General features: G+C 41.5%; 1 protein-coding gene across 1 annotated transcript in view; it reads right to left on the bottom strand.

The window, feature by feature from the left end:
• Positions 1-292: 292 nt before the first annotated feature.
• Positions 293-17290, bottom strand: part of stk10 (serine/threonine kinase 10) — a 33990-nt gene continuing 16992 nt past the window's right edge. The window contains exons 5-20 of the mRNA XM_020097342.2: positions 16272-16344; positions 15400-15594; positions 14958-15039; positions 11367-11501; positions 9002-9346; positions 8432-8866; positions 5778-5902; positions 4609-4732; positions 4101-4280; positions 3872-3964; positions 3558-3687; positions 3340-3464; positions 2954-3142; positions 2740-2865; positions 2487-2600; positions 293-1991 (exon numbers count right to left, since the gene is read on the bottom strand). Coding sequence (XP_019952901.2) covers positions 1851-1991; positions 2487-2600; positions 2740-2865; positions 2954-3142; positions 3340-3464; positions 3558-3687; positions 3872-3964; positions 4101-4280; positions 4609-4732; positions 5778-5902; positions 8432-8866; positions 9002-9346; positions 11367-11501; positions 14958-15039; positions 15400-15594; positions 16272-16344 — 2612 coding nt within the window. The 3' untranslated portion in view covers positions 293-1850. The remainder of the gene's footprint in view (positions 1992-2486; positions 2601-2739; positions 2866-2953; positions 3143-3339; positions 3465-3557; positions 3688-3871; positions 3965-4100; positions 4281-4608; positions 4733-5777; positions 5903-8431; positions 8867-9001; positions 9347-11366; positions 11502-14957; positions 15040-15399; positions 15595-16271; positions 16345-17290) is intronic.

Genomic DNA, 17290 nt, shown 5'->3' with positions numbered 1-17290 from the left:
GTTTCATTGTATTCCCTGCACATGATTAGATATAATGAGAAAGTTATTGCAAGTACGAGAAGAAACTTACAATATACAAATGATTTTCCTCTCACCTTTTTCTTCATGGTCAGTCTAGTATGTAAATTTCACTTTGACCATATTGTAGATTTGGAGTCAACTTTATGAAATGTTTAGGAAGTTGTGCCCCTGATGAAAATCCACATGTTCAGTTGTAAAGAAATCATGTCTGGACGTCCTCACATCAGGATGAAGATGCAACAATTAAAAAAAAAAGACCACCACAACCCAGTAATTAGAAAATCTGCATTTATTAAGTTATTTACAACAGTGGTTCCTTCTGATACAGTTTCATTCACACTCACGACCCCTTCATACAAACATCGCCATGTAAACTGAGGCAGAGAGGAAGACCTAGATGGAGCCATTAAACATGACAGGAAGGAGAATTTGTACATCTTTAAATACTTCAGAGACAGTGTGCGAGAGGGAGCCAGAGAGAGAGCGAGACACTGAGCTGTACCTGATTACTGACCTGATGTGGTGTAAACCTGCAGGTCAAGCTGCTCTAAAAATCACTTTCTCACTAAGGCGACAAGTTTCTCAGCTGCAAACGTTGATGATACATCGAGAGGCATCTTCTAGTAGCCTGAAGGGTTGCACTCCCTTAAAAATTACATGAAGAGTCATGTTCCAAATGCAGATCATCACCTAAAAATGAGACCCCTGCTTTCTAAGCCCCCCCCCCTAAAAAAAACGTAAAAGATAAAATAATTTTAAGCAATGTTTTTTTTTTTTTTTTTTGCATAAATCTGATACATCTGGTTTTGGTTGAAACTCTTCACATTATTCTCCCTCTCAGTGCAAAAGAAGGCAAATTTAAGAAAAACTAAAAACCTCTATAAAAGGTTAGCAAAGACATACATGTAATATTGCACTTTGGTTAGCAGACAGTGCATTAACTGCACACGGTATAACAATGACTCACTTAATAACTTTTGTATTTATTTAGCTTTAAATCCCCTGTTTAACATCCTTCAAAGAACATAACAGTATTTTACTTTGGCTTCGTCAGTTCCCATCCAGTGTGACTGATTTTACAGTAAGAATACAACAGAACGATAACAAAGGTCACACCATCCAACACTACATGAAAAATAAAAAGAAAGTCATTCCTTGTCTGTTAAAATCTAATACCTAAATAATCATTTTAAAAGAAATTAGCAATTTTTGATTTTGGATATAGCCTCATCCCTAAATTATTTAAACAATACTTTAAAAAATAATAATGACAAGATCCTTCATACCATGGGTGTTGGTTAAAAGAAGAGAAAAAGAGTTTACAGTGATGAATCTGGATAAGATTTTTCTTAATCAGTAAAAATAAATACAATCTAACTTTGGCAGCTATTTGACATGCATCTGTCCGACAAGCAGCAGAATAAGCCGAGACAGGAATTCACAAAAAGGTAATTTGTTAATATTTGGGTGGGTTTTTGGTCAAATGTGGAAGACGACACTGATCATTTGGGGTGAATAAAAAGTGCTTAGATTCTGGCTCACCAGCTTTTATAGAAACAAACATAAACTCTCATCATAGAAAAAAAAGATTTCCTCCTCGGGACAACAAACTACTTTCAAACCAAATTATGAAGACTAATTCAAATCACGTCTTCAGAGAAAAATGGGTTAAAACATAAATATGAACTAAAACAATAAAGGGACCTGATGGAGGGGAAGGTATGCTGCTATTACTGATAAAGCAAAATAAAACTGAGGCAGCAGACTTGTAAGTGTATGAGCGTGTGTGTGTGTGTGTGTGTGTGTGCGCAGTATCACAGCAGCTGTTTCTATGTGGTGGAAGAGTCTTGGTAAGGCACAAACTTGGAGAGTTTATGGGGAGAGCTGGGGTTTGAACAGGCTGTACACTCGCTCATCTTGAAGAACGCCTCCTGCTCCTTTTTCTTCATGGTCAGGTCTTTTTCGAGGGTCTGGAGGAAGAAATCAAAACGTGTAGGATTTACATAACCATGCTCACATAGAGGGAGGGAAAATTGAAACTGTATATGCAGGTGGAATATTGCAAGATAATATATAAGTTAAGGAAAAGAAGAGGTCAAAGTTGTCTGTCAGCACGATTATACAAAAACTACCGAGCAGATTACCATGAAACTTGAAGGAAAGATGATTTGAGAAAGAAGCTAATTAAGTTTAGCACAGATTTGCACAAAGGGGCCATGCTAGGAAGTTTCATCACTTTCTTCAAAGTTATTCTTTTTTTTCACTGGTTTCCCAGGAAATAATTCATGGATCTAGATGCAAAAATTTAAAAAAAACATAAGAAACATAAATATGGTAATACATACAAAGGGGCAGATGTGTCTTCTTGTAACATTGCAAGAGTTTTGGGTTGACTCACATTTATGTTTAATCTAAAACATAAATGTGTAGATAAGCCAAATGAAATCAGAAATTTGGAAACGCACCTTCTTCCTGGGTTTCAGCTGATCCCTCCATTCCTTCATCAGCTGGTTGTGTTGCTCATCCAGATGCTTGAGCCTCTGTGTCTCGTTCTCCACCAGCAGGTGACATTTTTCATTCTGCAGCACAAAACAATCTTTTGTTAATGACAAGGCATTTGTTGCTGCTCATTTACTGTGTTATCCTGCTGACAAACTCCACTGGAGAGATCTGCCCTGGATTTGACAGGGCTGTGACAGGATGTAACATGTGAGTCACCTGCAGCTGCTGCAGCTCTCGGATGTTGCCTTCACACTGACCGATCCGCTCCCTCATCTGATTCTCGTGTTTCTGCTGCTGATGCAGCCTCTCGGCCTTCTGCCGCTTCTCCTCCTGCTGAGAAAACTACAGAAACACCGGGGAGGGGGGGGGTTAGTGAAGTACAAACTTTCTGCTTAAACATGGAGAGACACAATTACCGAGAGCCAATTACCTGTTTGATCTTCTCTCTGTCTTCAGAACTGCTTCCCGTCCAGTTGATGCGGAGGCTCTTCTTGAACATGGCCATGCGGGTCTTGGCTTCGCCACGCTGGATCTTGGGCAGTCGGTTCTTTTCCTGCTGCTGCCGAGCTTTCAGGATCTCAATCATTCGCTGATTGTAGCACTGCATATGCTCTTGCTCCTGCAGTCACGAGGAAAATAGATCAAAATGAACCATATGCTGGACGATAGCAGAACATTGAACCCAGCTGGTTCTGGAAAAGCGAACGAGAATCACTTCCTATGACTCCAGCCTTGATTTTGACACGTGATCACATGATTGAGTAAATATTAAAACTTCAGTGTTTGTAGGTGGAGAGGTTTGATCCACTGGTTTACCTTTTCATGTTTTTTGAGCAGCTGGTGCCTCTGGAGAAAGTATTTATCCTTCAGCTGCTGCTTCAACAACTGATGTCTCTCGTAAAGATTCTTCTCCTCCATGTCCCATATCGTGGCCTCGCGCTCTGATCAAAGTTAATGGAACATGATATGAGGATACTGTACACATGTAAAAAAGGACAACAGGTCAGGTTCTGTGTGACTTATGGAAACTGTACCTCTTATTAGGTTGTGCTTCTTGTTGAGACACTCCTTCTCCATTTCTGCGATCTCTCTCTTGTTGTTGGAGATGATTTTCTTCAGCGTGGTGTCCAGGTAGTTCTTCTGATGCGCCACAAATTTCTCCTCCTAAAAACACGAGACGTGGAGGAAGGACGGAGACGATTAGCAGTTTCATCCGAGGATAAGATCATTATTAGATTATGAAAATTGTTACCAAAAAGAAGAATGGAACAGGTTTAGCAGTTTTAAATGTGTCAGGTTTGGTTACCATGAAAACACCACGAGCCCAAGTTTGGACCAAACAACTCACCTCTTTAATCTTCATTTCTTGGAAGGAGCTCATCTGCTGTTTCATGGAGTCTTTACGCTGACTTCTGGGCAGCTTATCAACAGCCTGTTTCATCTAGAGAAGCCACAGTGGAGCTTTATTCAGTGACTTTGACACATGAGTATGTGTGGAAACAAAAACACTGTCATGTTGTGATTTGACAGGATTTAAGAAATGAAAGCAAGAAGATTCCTCATTAACTCAAACCTACCTCCCTTTTCTTGTGTTTCATTAGATCCTGAAACTTGTTGTGGTCCCGCTCCTGCACTGTTTTGATGCGTCTGGTCTCGTCTTTGAGTTTGACGCTGTGGTCTGCCTCCATCTTCTCTATGGTCTGCTTCTGATGCTTCTCCAGGTTCTCCAGCTCCAGGTCATAGTGCTTCTTCTTGGCCTGGGATGACAACCAATGACAAACAAGCAAACTCAAGCTTAGGAGTTACGATCTGAAACACTGTCGGGCTGCTTTTATTGGAGTGAAGACTATTTTCATTAAAGGAACAAAATTTTAAATAATACACTCGAATAAAGTAAAAGCATCACAAGCAACAACACAGTTTATACTGCAAAACAAAGTTAATCTTCACTATAGTGGGATATTGTAGGGCTATTGTATTGGATCACATATGATATCATGTACTCACAGGTATAAACACACTGTGTGTATGTGTGTGTATGTGTGTGTGTGTGTGTGTGTGTGTGTGTGTGTGTGTGTGACTCACATTCATCTCCTGGTCAAATCGTCTCTGCATCTGTTCTTTCTGTGTTTCCAGTTTGCTATTTAGAACAGCCTGAGCTCTGTGCTCCTCCTTCTGCAGCAAACGCAGCTCCCGCAGCTCCTGACGTCTGAACACACAGACACACACACACATTTTCAACATTTGTACAACTTGAATGTATAAGCTATCAGTGCTGTTGTTTAAAGGTTCAACTGAAATCACAATTAGTTCTTATCTGAAGGAATACTTAAAAATATAAATGATTCAGATAAAACCAATATTTAGCTGTTGACAGTTTTGGAATTGAATATGAAATTGCGGTAAATAATTCAACAAGGTGAGGTCAGTCATAGTTGACAAGGATATGTTAAAGAAGTTTTTCATTTGTGTTTTATTTGAAGCGAAGGAACCATAGATATTATACTGCATATGATAGATAATATATTACAGATTTTAAAGTTGGCCAAAAAATCTATTTCAATCTGTCTGGCCCAAAGGGGGACCCTCAGCCTGTGACGGAACATTACTGGTTTACGCAATAATGAAATGAAAAGACAGTGTGAAAATATATATGACCTATATAAACAGATTTTCGGAGAAATACGGAATGATGTTGTTTTTCAACTGTCGTTCATGCAAGGTCATATCCTCACCACTAGATGGCAGGAGTAATACATCAGGAACTCAAAGGCAGAGCCATGTGTTTGTCACAACTGTACAAACTAAAGAATATTTAGAAATACAAGCAACAACAAAATAAAAGTGTATGAATCATCTTCAACAACGTCTGGATAGTTAAAGAAACTTCAGGTCTTTTTTTCTTCCCCTTTAAGAACATAACCTAAATAAATCTTTTTCCACTTGGATCGTTAGTTTACTTTAATCCCGAAGGGCTTAAGCCCAAAAGAGCAGGATGCCTTAAATAGAAGGTTCTGTGTACGGGAACTTCACAGGTCACTTATCACTGTGTGGATTTCAGTCTGAGCGAAGGAATGAACAGAACCCTGAGATCACAGCCGCTCATTTACAGGGAGTGAAAACAGATGAATCTTTCCAAGAAGAAAAAAAAAGACCAAGAGACTCAGATAAATGTGACTCGTCTCATCTGGAGGGAAAATAGATCGGTTTGCGTGTGTGTGTGTGTGTGTGTGTCCTGTAGAGACTCTGCATACCTCAGGAATCTCATCTCCTCGTCTTTCTTCTCATCGTCCCTGATGATCTTCGAGGTGGTCACACTCACCTCCACGCCGTCAATAACGTACTTCCTGGTTCGCTTCAGAGTCTTACTCGAAAAGTCCTGGAAAACAGATAAAGGGATTTAGACTCGATCAGATTTAGACGAGTCAAATCTTTAAATACACTAATTGATTTAGAGACATGTTGGAAGAATATGAACATGACGCTCATTGTGTCACAAAGAATTCCCACAATTATCTGTTTAATGTAGACCAAGTTAGCATTGCACTTTTAAAAGCGTTAAAAGGTAAATTAAAAGGTGACCAAACTTAAACGTCCTGTTACCTTGGGTATACCTGTGGATTTCTCTGGGTTGAACTTTTTGGATAAAGTCAGTACAAAAGTGAAAAACATATATAACATCAGTCTAGTTGTATTTAGACTTTGATGGAAGATTTAGACGCATTATATTAAATCAAAGAGCTTTAATCAGCAGAATCCGATAAATCATCTTGTGAGTTTTTGATTCCCAATGATTTCTGTTGTTTTGTTGTAGTCTGGTGAAAAACAGAGGCAGTTTTGTTTTGTGTTGCGTTGTGTTGTGTTGTGTGAGTTCACGGAGGCATTAACTTTCCTGTCAATCTGGTTCTACTGTAACAAGCAATGAGATGCTCCATCTGTCTGGGGAGGGCCATGCAGGAATTCACTCTCTTAACAACACAACCTCATCTATGAAGTATAACACAACATGACCTTTCTTTTAAAATGTATTAAACTCTTTACAACAACTTCTTTGTTACCTCCACTGAAATATAGAGATCCACAGCTGTGTTTTTTCGGAGGGGGGCAGGACTTTTTACTTTGCTCCTAGATAAGAGTTGAACAAAGTCCATGTATTTTTAGCAGGTATGAGAAATACAGCACAGGCCAACCACACAATGTGTATGGATGTCATACTAATTAACATAATGTTTAGATATGAGTGATAGAATAATCTGGCATTTCCACGCGCTGCTATCTAACTCACAATATTTACAAGACGGATATGGCAGGGTTTGCTGAGCAAACACTGGGTAGGTCCACCCCTGGATGTTGTCATTTCCTGGTTTATAAATAGTTTATATAAGAGGAAGAGGAGAAGTGAAGAGAAGACACAAGATGAGAGGAGAGTTAGAGGACGAGGAGAGGTATAGAGGACGAGGAGAGGACTAGGAGAGGTATAGAAGAGGTTGAGGACGAGGAGAGGACTAGGAGAGGTATAGAAGAGGTTGAGGACGAGGAGAGGTTGAGGACAGGTAAAGGACGAGGAGAGAGGTGAGGTAGCAGACGAGGAGAGGAAGAAGTAAAGAGGATGAGTAGAAGAAGAGGACAGGAAGAGGAGAGGCAAAGGAGGAGGAGAGGAAGAGGGTGAGGAGGTAGTGGTAGAGGTAGAGGTAGAGGTAGAGGAAGAGGATGAGGAAGAGGGTGAGGGTGAGGGTGAGGAGAGGTAGAGAGGCTCTCATCTCCGAGTTACCAAATGCAAACACTAACGCTCTAAACACATGTGCAGTACAGAAACACTAACACAACACAAGACTGCAGACTTGACTTAATACGCCCGTCCTCCCATCCTGAGACAAAGATGGTCCATTCACCCTCAGACTGCTGAACAATGTGGTCTGGAAAGAAAGTGAACATGCCACAAACAGACACGACTCCGTGCACACTCAGAGTTCAATCATGGTCAGTCCATAAGCATCCAGAAGCAACCGAGTGACAATGAGCTGCACAGAAACTTCCATTCACTGGGATGAATACTGAACTGTGTGCACACAAAGGGCTCTGTTGGTGCTGGTGGATAAAAAATGTTGCATATTTCACTTCAGAAACACTTGGTATCCAATGATGAGACGACTTCGGTCTCCTCCTCACATCCTTGCAGGATTTTAAAGGCACACATTTGTTAAATTGAGATAAATTGTACTCTGTGATACTTGATTGAATAAATTCATATTAACTATAAACCCTGACCACATAATGTAACTTAAGTTGTGAGCCTAATGAAAGACAGGCTGCCGTCTGTTGCAGATTGCTAACACCCACACTCCAAAACACAACACAATGCACTTTCAGTTCCTCTGTGGGTGCAAAGAAATACTTTTTCCAGGGTGGAGTTTTCCTGCAGAGGCAGAGAGCACTTCTCTGTACTTCTTCAACACTTCAATACTACCCTGACCCTTTTTCTCCAGAAAAACATGATCTCCTAAAACACCTGCATGTGTGAATGAGGGATACATCTTCTCTGCCTCGAAACCATTACGTTAAAAGCCATTTTCATTGCTACCTCTGCCAAGGAGGTAATGTGTCCGTGTGTTGTTTGGTTGATGTGGTTGTTTGATAGTGAGCAGGATTGCACAACACAACTGGATTCATTCAGGAAGGAACCAGCTACATTTCCATGCAGATCCAGACCACAGGGACAGATTCACAAATATTCTCTCACTTTTTTTTTTACGTTTTTAAAAAGTTCAGGAACTGATATCTTTGACTATGTGAAATTTGGTGCAGGTTGATTTGATATAAGGGGACTGTTGGGCTTGGGGAAGGTATGCACTAATAATAATAATAATAAGAAGAATGTACAGATCCAGTTTGCTTAATTGTGACTCACCCTGGCAGACATTGAGATGTTCTCCTTGTTTATCGACATGTCCATGCTCTCAGACGCCATGCTGCCAGAGTAAGAGAACCGTTTGTTGATGATCCCTCCGTTGATATAAGGCGAAACGGTCTCACTGTTTCCTCCTCTCAACATCCGCTCTGGTGTATCCTTGGTGAGGTTGCCATTAGGCCCAGAGCGGGAAACAGAGACTGGCCTGGGGGCAGAGGAAGGTGCTGGAGAAGGTGCAGGAGTGACAACGGGGCTCGGGCTCCTTGTTTCTGTTGTTTCTCCATTAGCGATAACAACATTGCTCTTATCCTCAGTCACCTGGGTTGTGGGCTTCTCTGGGTCTGGTGAGTCTATGATGATGTCGACATGCTCCTCAGATGCTTCGGTTCTGGAGAGAGATGGTGGCTGCTCTGTCTCTGGCGTCTCCACAGCAACCTTAAGAAAATATGTTTGCACAAATATTATAATATATTTGGACACAGGACAGTCAAAAGTCCATGAACCAGAAGATACATCAGTGTGTAGCATTTTATTTACAATGCAACGGACAAGTGTAAAACTTCAGTGCACCTTCTCCTCCTCTGATGTGGGGGAACTCTTTCCATCCTCAATGCCCGAGTCTGAGCTGGAAGTTTTGGTCGAGGTCTCGCTCTCAGATTTTTCAGATTCAAGAAGGATGTCATCGCCCAGTTTGTCAACCAGCTCCTCTGGATCTTTTGGGGGGAGATTATTCCGCGGCAAGGGCACAGGGACCTCCATGACGGAGCCCGGCTGCTCCTCTGTCTGTGTGTCTGGCTTGGTCCTGGGTACAGGTATTGGTGTGGTTGGGGAGGGCGTGGTGGGGCTCGGGGTATCCACAGACTGGTCTCCTTCCAAACTGGTCTGACTGGTCTGACATGGCTCCTTACCTGGAGACTGCAGGGACAAGGAGGTGTGAGAAGAGAAGTGTCGTTATGCACCATGTGAAGAATCATTTGATGTTTTAAGGCTTTTAAGAGGTTTTCTTCTTAATGTTTACAACCTATGCTAAAGGAGTGAGTCCTCTGAGTCCTCCACCCTCAGTGATGTAGCCTAAACCTTTGCCGTGGTAGAAATGTAGTAAAACCTGCTTTATCCAGCTGCTTCTCCCTGTGGCTGAGATATACATACTAAAGATAAGATGGCTACTAATTATAACAGAGGTCACAGGAGGGACAGAGAGGGTTTAATCTTGATCTTCAAAATAAAGCAAATTCTTATTTGTTTGTGTTCAAAAGAACCAAACCCACGGCTGCTGCAGGAAAACTCAAACCTCTGTAAACCTCAGTTTACTGAACTTTTCTTTCTGTGTGGTTAATTGAGTTACATTTAAGACATTTTTATTCCTCTAATAATATAGTTTACTACCTGTCAAACTGGGCGAACAAATAAATATCTCTCAACAAAAGCAACTGGGTAAGGCCTGAAGTGATATAACCAAGCTTGTGTATGCCTGGTGAGACAGACTCACAACATATCACAAACACCATCTCATAAAAATCAACAAACATAAATGGATTAAATATTAACGGTATGGTATCTTTAGGTTAACGGGCACAGCTTTCTGTCCCACTGAGCGATTCTGCAACCACTCGAGGTAAAACATCTGACATCTTTACGATCAGGTGCAGCCTCTCTGATGTCTCAGCAAACATTTCTGTCTGGCTCTGGATGATCTACAGGAAGAGATAAAGTGGTAACTGCTTGGCCGGCTTTCATGGTTTTGTGATTGTGTCAAAATGTTGCTTTACGCCCACGATAGTGGCAGCTGGGTGAGAACTGGGATGATTGGACACACCCAACCATTTAAAAGTATTACTATTATTATGAAGGATTATACTGTGCAATATATTTTATGATGAATAAACTAAATTAAATTTGTTTACATTAATTTTTCAGGGAAATCTCCTGACAAGAAAGAAATGATGAGTTTTGATTTAAATAATCAGACGGAGGACAAAACAAAACTGGACATAAAGAAAATAACACCCATGACCGAAACTTTGATTTAATCCAAAGGTCAAGAATATTCATTTCACAAGATGTCTTAAACAAGAAGTGCCAAAATACCACATCACTGACTGCCATGATTGCCATGTCTCAAACTTCTCCGTCACGACGTTATACATCTCAATAAATTCAGTGGCCATTATTACTAAGTGTTGACATTCGGAGAGGAAGAGAAAAAACATCCATGCTCAGCACATGAGCAACACATCTATCTTGTTCCAGCTTCCTGTGAAGCAAGAGTATTTCTAGGATCCTGGACACTTGACGGACCCTGGTGTACAGGAAACCCTCGCTTTTTTATCCAAGGGTCAGTGTATTGCAGCAGAACAATGCGCGACCTTAAATAATTCACTTCCATCGGGGGTTTTGATGTCATAGCGTTTCTATGCAGCAGCGATGTCGAACTCTGCACTTATATTTAAACATGTGGGTGTGGGTGAACACCAGTGTTCCGGTTTCTGTTCCATTGTTTGTGCCGAGGGTAAAACTGCTCTCTCATACCACTTTCTAATTTTATACCCTCTGAGGATTTGTGAATGCAGAACTGACCCTCATTCCTTTGCGCTCTTTGGGGCATGTGCAGGTAAGTGCATGCCTTTGAGTGATTATGTGCAGGAGTTCCAACTTAATTATATTGTCTGGTGACATTAAAGGAAAAGCCCTTTTTAACTCCAAGCTGTCTGTTTTAGCTTTGGACCACACACTCAGAAGAAAAAGGGTCAGAATACGACACATCTTCCCTTTGAGTCAAACACATACTTCTGACCCTGCAGCTTAAAGCCACTAGACCTTTCAGAAAAGCTGCTGGACTGAACATGGGCATGGCCTATTCTCCTTTTAGAAACAAACAATGATGGAGAAGAAAAATAAAAGGGACAGAAATGAAAGGAAAAAAAAGGTTTAGTACCACTGTGAGCTCCATGGCGTCGTCCTCCTCGCCTTCCTCTCTATTGTCCTCTATTTCCTCCATGACCTCAGCCTTGGCCTCGGCCACCAGTTCCCGCAGAGGACGGTTAGACGTCACAGATCTCACAAACGGATGCTGTGGACACAAGGGACAGAAGAGACGGGTGTTGAGGGTAATTATCAATCAAATTTAATGCTTAAATTGAATGATGCACTGCAGAGCATCTTAGTCTCGCTCTCTCTTTGAAGAGGCAAGAACCAGAGGCTGGATGTGAAAGATGAGGAATATATCTGTTGGACACGTTTTCCATTGATCTGAGTATCATTAGGCTTTGAGAATATTGCTTGAGGGATGCTGTAAGTGGAAGGAGGCAATAAAATCTGATACATGTTGGTTTCTGGCATTTCATTATCTTACCATTTTTAATATTTTTATTCTCCTGTCTATCTCATTCAGACTTGCATTTTATCTTGTCTTTTATAAGACACACCAATAATTGTAAATGTAATGAGGTGAAAGCCTTCACTAAAGTTTAATACAAAAGTTAAATAAATAAAATAAATACAATTCTGATGAAAATGTAATATTACATTAGTTCGGCAGGAAGGCTACAGGAGACTTTCACTGCAGGAGAAACTCTACTCTCTGCCACCTGCTGATTCCTGGACAGCTACAACAATACAACAATAGCAGCTTTCCAATGAAGCTCTCCCTATTAATGACACACCAATGTAACTAAAGCATAATACAACCCCCCCCCCCCCCCCCCACAATGAGAAAATGTGTGTGTGCAGAGCAAAGAAAGAAAATAGTAAGTTGAGTGCAAGGAGAATAAAAAGCCAAATTAAAAGTTGAGTGCAGCCGGGACAAAAGACTGGTCATCAATTATTCAGATGCTTTGCACTCCTGTGTAAGATAACTGGAACAGCTGACAAACGGAAAAGGCACCAAGTGATGCTGGTCCACCAAGTGTGTGTGTGTGGTTGATCAGTTGTGTGCTGGGTCTTGTCCCCTGCATTAGTGCTCAGCTTTTAACTTCTCCAGTGAAAAACAACAGTCAGCATTTGTCTAATGAGTCCGGTTGTGTAATTGTTGTGCTCAGTGACATCTAACCATTTATTACACCGCAGTGGAAATGCGGATGTTTGCATGACATTGTCAAAGATATCAGCAAATGTTTACGTTGGGGTATCAAGTGAGTGAGTAAGATTCAATGCAAATGGTCTTCATTTTTGATTTCTGTTACTTGTAAATGAAAATACTGCCACTCAAGCTTCTCTTCAATTCAACTATCAAACATATGTATAAAATACTACTGAAAAAATTCAAAGTGTGTTTAATTTAACTAAGTGAGGGATGTCTTGCAGAACAGAGAGCAAAAAAGAACATGTGATCACAAAAAGCATCATGGGATTGGAATTTAAAGAACACAAGTTCAGCGACTGATGCAGGAGACACTGGTGAATTTGTGTCATTCTTAGTGGTTAGCTGAAATGATCGAGATGCTGCAGCCATGCTTCCATTTTCTGAGTCCACGCCAACAGGCTGAGGGATCTGGCATCAGATTGTTAAACCTGTCGTGGCTCAGAGTGACTTGAGGAAATGCTGGGATTTAATGATCTGCATTTTGTGTGATGTTCCACTTGACATTTTTCCTCTGAATTTGTGACGTCTGGAGGAGGGTGTGACAGCACAGCTGGTGTTGCAGTAAAGATTTGTTTTAAAATTAAGGTAATAGTTAAATTGAGGTTACGTTTCGAGCAAGAGTTGGGATTATGCATGTAGTAATTATTTTTAATTCCGGCTCTTATAATCCACAAACCTCACTGGGACTTCTTTCTACAAAAAAATTGTCTCTTTGAAAATTATGCTCTGTGGTTTATCCAGTGAATTATGGCCTTAATTTAAATACTGAAGAAAACTTAACATGGTTATTGTGAGGCAAGTTCATGCTTAGTGGTCTGGGGTAATAAATTACTGGTGATATGATGGACATTGGAGATAATGGTCATAGAAGTCGTAAGTCACAACAATTATGCGCATTATCTAACCCTTCAACACATTTAGTGTAAGGTCACTCAGGGTTTGGCTTAAACATAAACATATAATTGTTATGGTTCAAGGTGAAGGATTGTGAAGTACAAATATGAATATCTTGCAAAATCACTATAAATCTCGGATTGGAGATAAACCTGCCAAATACTCCCACTGTAAAACTTCCCCTCAGATACTACAGAGAAAAACAACCGGGATGGAAGCTGTGTAAAAAATCCTGACCATGAGCACATGCTGTATGTGGGAGGAGCAGCTACATTCAGTATAATGACTGCATGGTTTCCCGCCAGCCGCACAGCCTCAGTGACTGACACTGTGTCATGTTGTTGTTGTATACATTCCTTACCACAACACATGAGGCACCCAGAAGGCAAGAGGCACGAGACAGAGGAGGTTGGGAGATGGTGAAAACCAAATTTTCTATAAAAACTTTGTGTCAGACTTCATTTCCTCATTTTACACACACACACACACACACACACACACACACACACACACACACACACACACACACACACACACACACACACACACACACACACACACACACACACACACACACACCAGAGGTCTATGATTTATTTTTTGTTTCAACATCTGTTACCAAATCTACAGGGAATAACAGGATTACAAAATCAGATCGAAGATTTTTGTCACATACACTAACTTCCAGTAACCTGACGTCATGCAGAGAAATATTTAATGCCCTCGTTATCACAGCTATCTGCAGTGAATGCTATCTGACAGCTGTTAGGCACAGCAGGCATGATAACCATCTAAAACTTCCAGCACACCACCAAAAGACTGGACCGCGCCTGTCCCCCCCCCCCCCCCCCCCCCCGACCGAGCCCCACCCCACTGGAGCACACATGCAGAATTCCCAGAGGGCCCGGGTCTCGGGATTTTCATCTCTGCCTCCCTGCAATTGGCCAGAGGTGACGAGCTTGTGGTAAATCCAGGCACGCCATTGGCTGCGGAGTGGGAATGTAAATAGCTGGCATTCCCTCGGCTGCGGGATGCAGACAGGAAACCGTGGCTCTGAATTTTAATAACCACTGCTCTCCTGCTTTAATCCACACCCTTCTCTCCCTCTCCCTCTCTCTCTCTCTCTCTCTCTCTCATTCTTCTCACTTAAGATTTGGGATTTTGAGAAACAGTCGTGAAAACACATCCTCAAATCGTTACAGCCAGGAGAACTGTCATCGATGTCTATTTTGCAATATCTCCAGTGCCAAAACTTTTCTTTACCATAAACAGCTTTACCTTCCTTTAACTTTTTATGCCATCCTACTCCCGTGCAGGCTCCACTTCTTGCCCCCTCCACACCTTCTATCTCTCTCCCACTCACATGCCGGGGGAGGGGGGCTCACTCCCCTGCCATAGATCACTCCATTCACTTCTTAATATAGAAGATTAAATGGCTCCATATACAGTATGTGTGTCGGTGCAAGATAAGGACAGCGCGAGGACAATGCTCCGTCATACATCAGAGTTCAGCACTGTGTAAAATACAGCAGGTTATATTTGTCTACCTACCTCCAGGAGTGGTGCTGCGGTCGGACGAGTCTCTGGGTTTTTATCCAAACATTTCTTCAGGAAATCTTTAAACTCCGGCGACCTTGAATAACGCAAGAAACAGTATTAAATCCAAAACAGGAGTAATGAAGAAAGAGGGGAGGTTGGGAGGGAACGAAGGAACATTTCCAGATTAGTGCATGTCGATCATCCTTGTGTGCAACTGTGCAGCTTTCAGCAAGGACGATGAGTCAGCTCCACATCCCCACGTCTCTTTTCAACACCTGACAACTTCATTCTTGTAGGACTGAATTTTTAGCTGTTGAACAATCAGACTCAAGAGGCTGATACGGAAAAGTCATAGTTTGGTCATAGTTCACCCACGGAGTCAAGATTACAGTAAATGACATGGTGAAATCTCCAAAATTTTAATTCAGATTTGTTTTCAATGCAGCACCCTCACCATTTGTGTGGCTGCTCCAGGGTTGGAGGCTCCGACTTGGCGATCTTCAGCAGGACCCTCATGGGGTTGAGCTCGTGGTGGGGGGGTTCAATCTGAGCGAGCTCGATCAGCGTGATTCCCAGAGACCAGATATCGGCTTTGTAGTCGTACGGAGCGTCCTTCATGGTCTCACACATGACCACCTCTGGGGCCATCCTGAGAAAAAAAACACGACAGGGTGTGTGTAGCTCTCGTTTCCATTTGACTTCAACCTCAGTGCCAACCAGATGTGTGATTAAACTGTCTGAATGTTTCTGGTCATAAAAACAGTCAAAGCAGCAGTTGTGACTAAATGATGTCTGTGCTGGGTTTTATCTTTGATTCTGATTATTTACTCTCTCTTTTATTTTTGCCCATATCAATATCAAGCACACTTTTCCAGCCTGTGTGTGTGCGGCTCTCTCACAACTCTAATCTGAGCTCTTGTATTTGCTCAAGTGCAAAGAAACGAATGTTTGCTCCCCCATTTCTTGTCGACTTTGCTTATCAACTGGAGGGTTTCAGGTTTTCATGGAGCTGGGAGGGTATTTCTGATGGATGATAACCTGTTCTGGTGAATGGTTAACAGGTCATATTCACATAGGAGAGAGAGAACTATAGGACAAGGTTCACTGTGCAGACTTCAGAGGATGTTTCCAACTGGTTCAGGTAAAGAGACGACTGCTGTGACAACAATGGAGGATTAAAGCAGCAGCGTGAGCATGAGTATGAAGTGTGTACACATAACAATATGCTTTATCAACAAGGAATATTCCACAGCTTATATATGTGAGGATGGTGAACGGCTTCGTGTATGGTTCATATCAAGGTAAAGGGAACAGAGTTGTACTCACCAGTATGGTGTTCCAATGAATGAATCTCTTCTTTGTAAGGTTTTGGTGTTTTTTGCAGACACACCAAAATCAGCTGCAAAAATAAAGACAGAATAATATGAGATATGTTGGAAGACCCTCCCCAAATGCCTCTTTATTAGACGACCCATGAAATTCTAATGGGCAGAGTCACAAAGCCAGAATTATCGTATCCCCTAAAACGAGCTACCGCCTTTTCCCTGACATGACCTTCACATTACAGGAGTGTTTTCACTTTGGCTGAACATGCTTTTACTCTGTGAGTAAGAACTTTATGAGAGGTGGTATGTCCAGCGTTGAGGAGTGTCTGGCAGAGTCCCGGGGATTTTACTCACAAGGCAGCGAGACTGTCGTGGTTTTGCAAACTACAATTCAGATATCCTCGGCTTCCCAGTCAAACATATCATTTGGACTGTTGCGGTCGAAAGATTCTAGAATTTTTACTTCTTACAAAAGACAAAAACTGTAGTACAGACTGGATTGAATACGAGTTCACACATTTACATCCTCTGTTTTTTAGCAAAATGAAAAGGTTGAAACCACAGGGCTCCTTCCCCTTCTGCTCTTAAATCTGCTGCTCTCACTGGGTTTAACCTACAATCAAATTCCCTTAAAACACAATTATCAAGGGTGTGTTTCTCAATGAGCACTGTCATAATGAGACACAAACAATTCTACACTACAAAACTATAAAGACTCTCATAATACATCAGAAGGAACTAATCGAGTGTAATATAAAGGGTGTTTTAAAGGGGAAACCCAACAGATTCAAGAAGGGAAATAATGTCATGTAGTCGTGGCTGGAATTCAGTGTTTGGTTTGGTGTCACTTTCCTGAACATACTGTACCTAGAGATCAACAGTCTCTGAAGACTTGAATAAACATGAACCAACAGGTTTACAGCGAGCTGCACTGAATGGGAGAACATAATGTTTGATGCCGTTCAGCCCAGGCGGAGGGAATGCACAACGCGATGAGTGGCCACAAAGACAGTTAATTAC

The sequence above is a fragment of the Paralichthys olivaceus genome, chromosome 15, assembly GCF_024713975.1.
Source record: "Paralichthys olivaceus isolate ysfri-2021 chromosome 15, ASM2471397v2, whole genome shotgun sequence".
In the NCBI taxonomy this organism is placed as follows: Eukaryota; Metazoa; Chordata; class Actinopteri; order Pleuronectiformes; family Paralichthyidae; genus Paralichthys; species Paralichthys olivaceus.
This window is presented reverse-complemented; position numbering and strand designations above follow the sequence as displayed.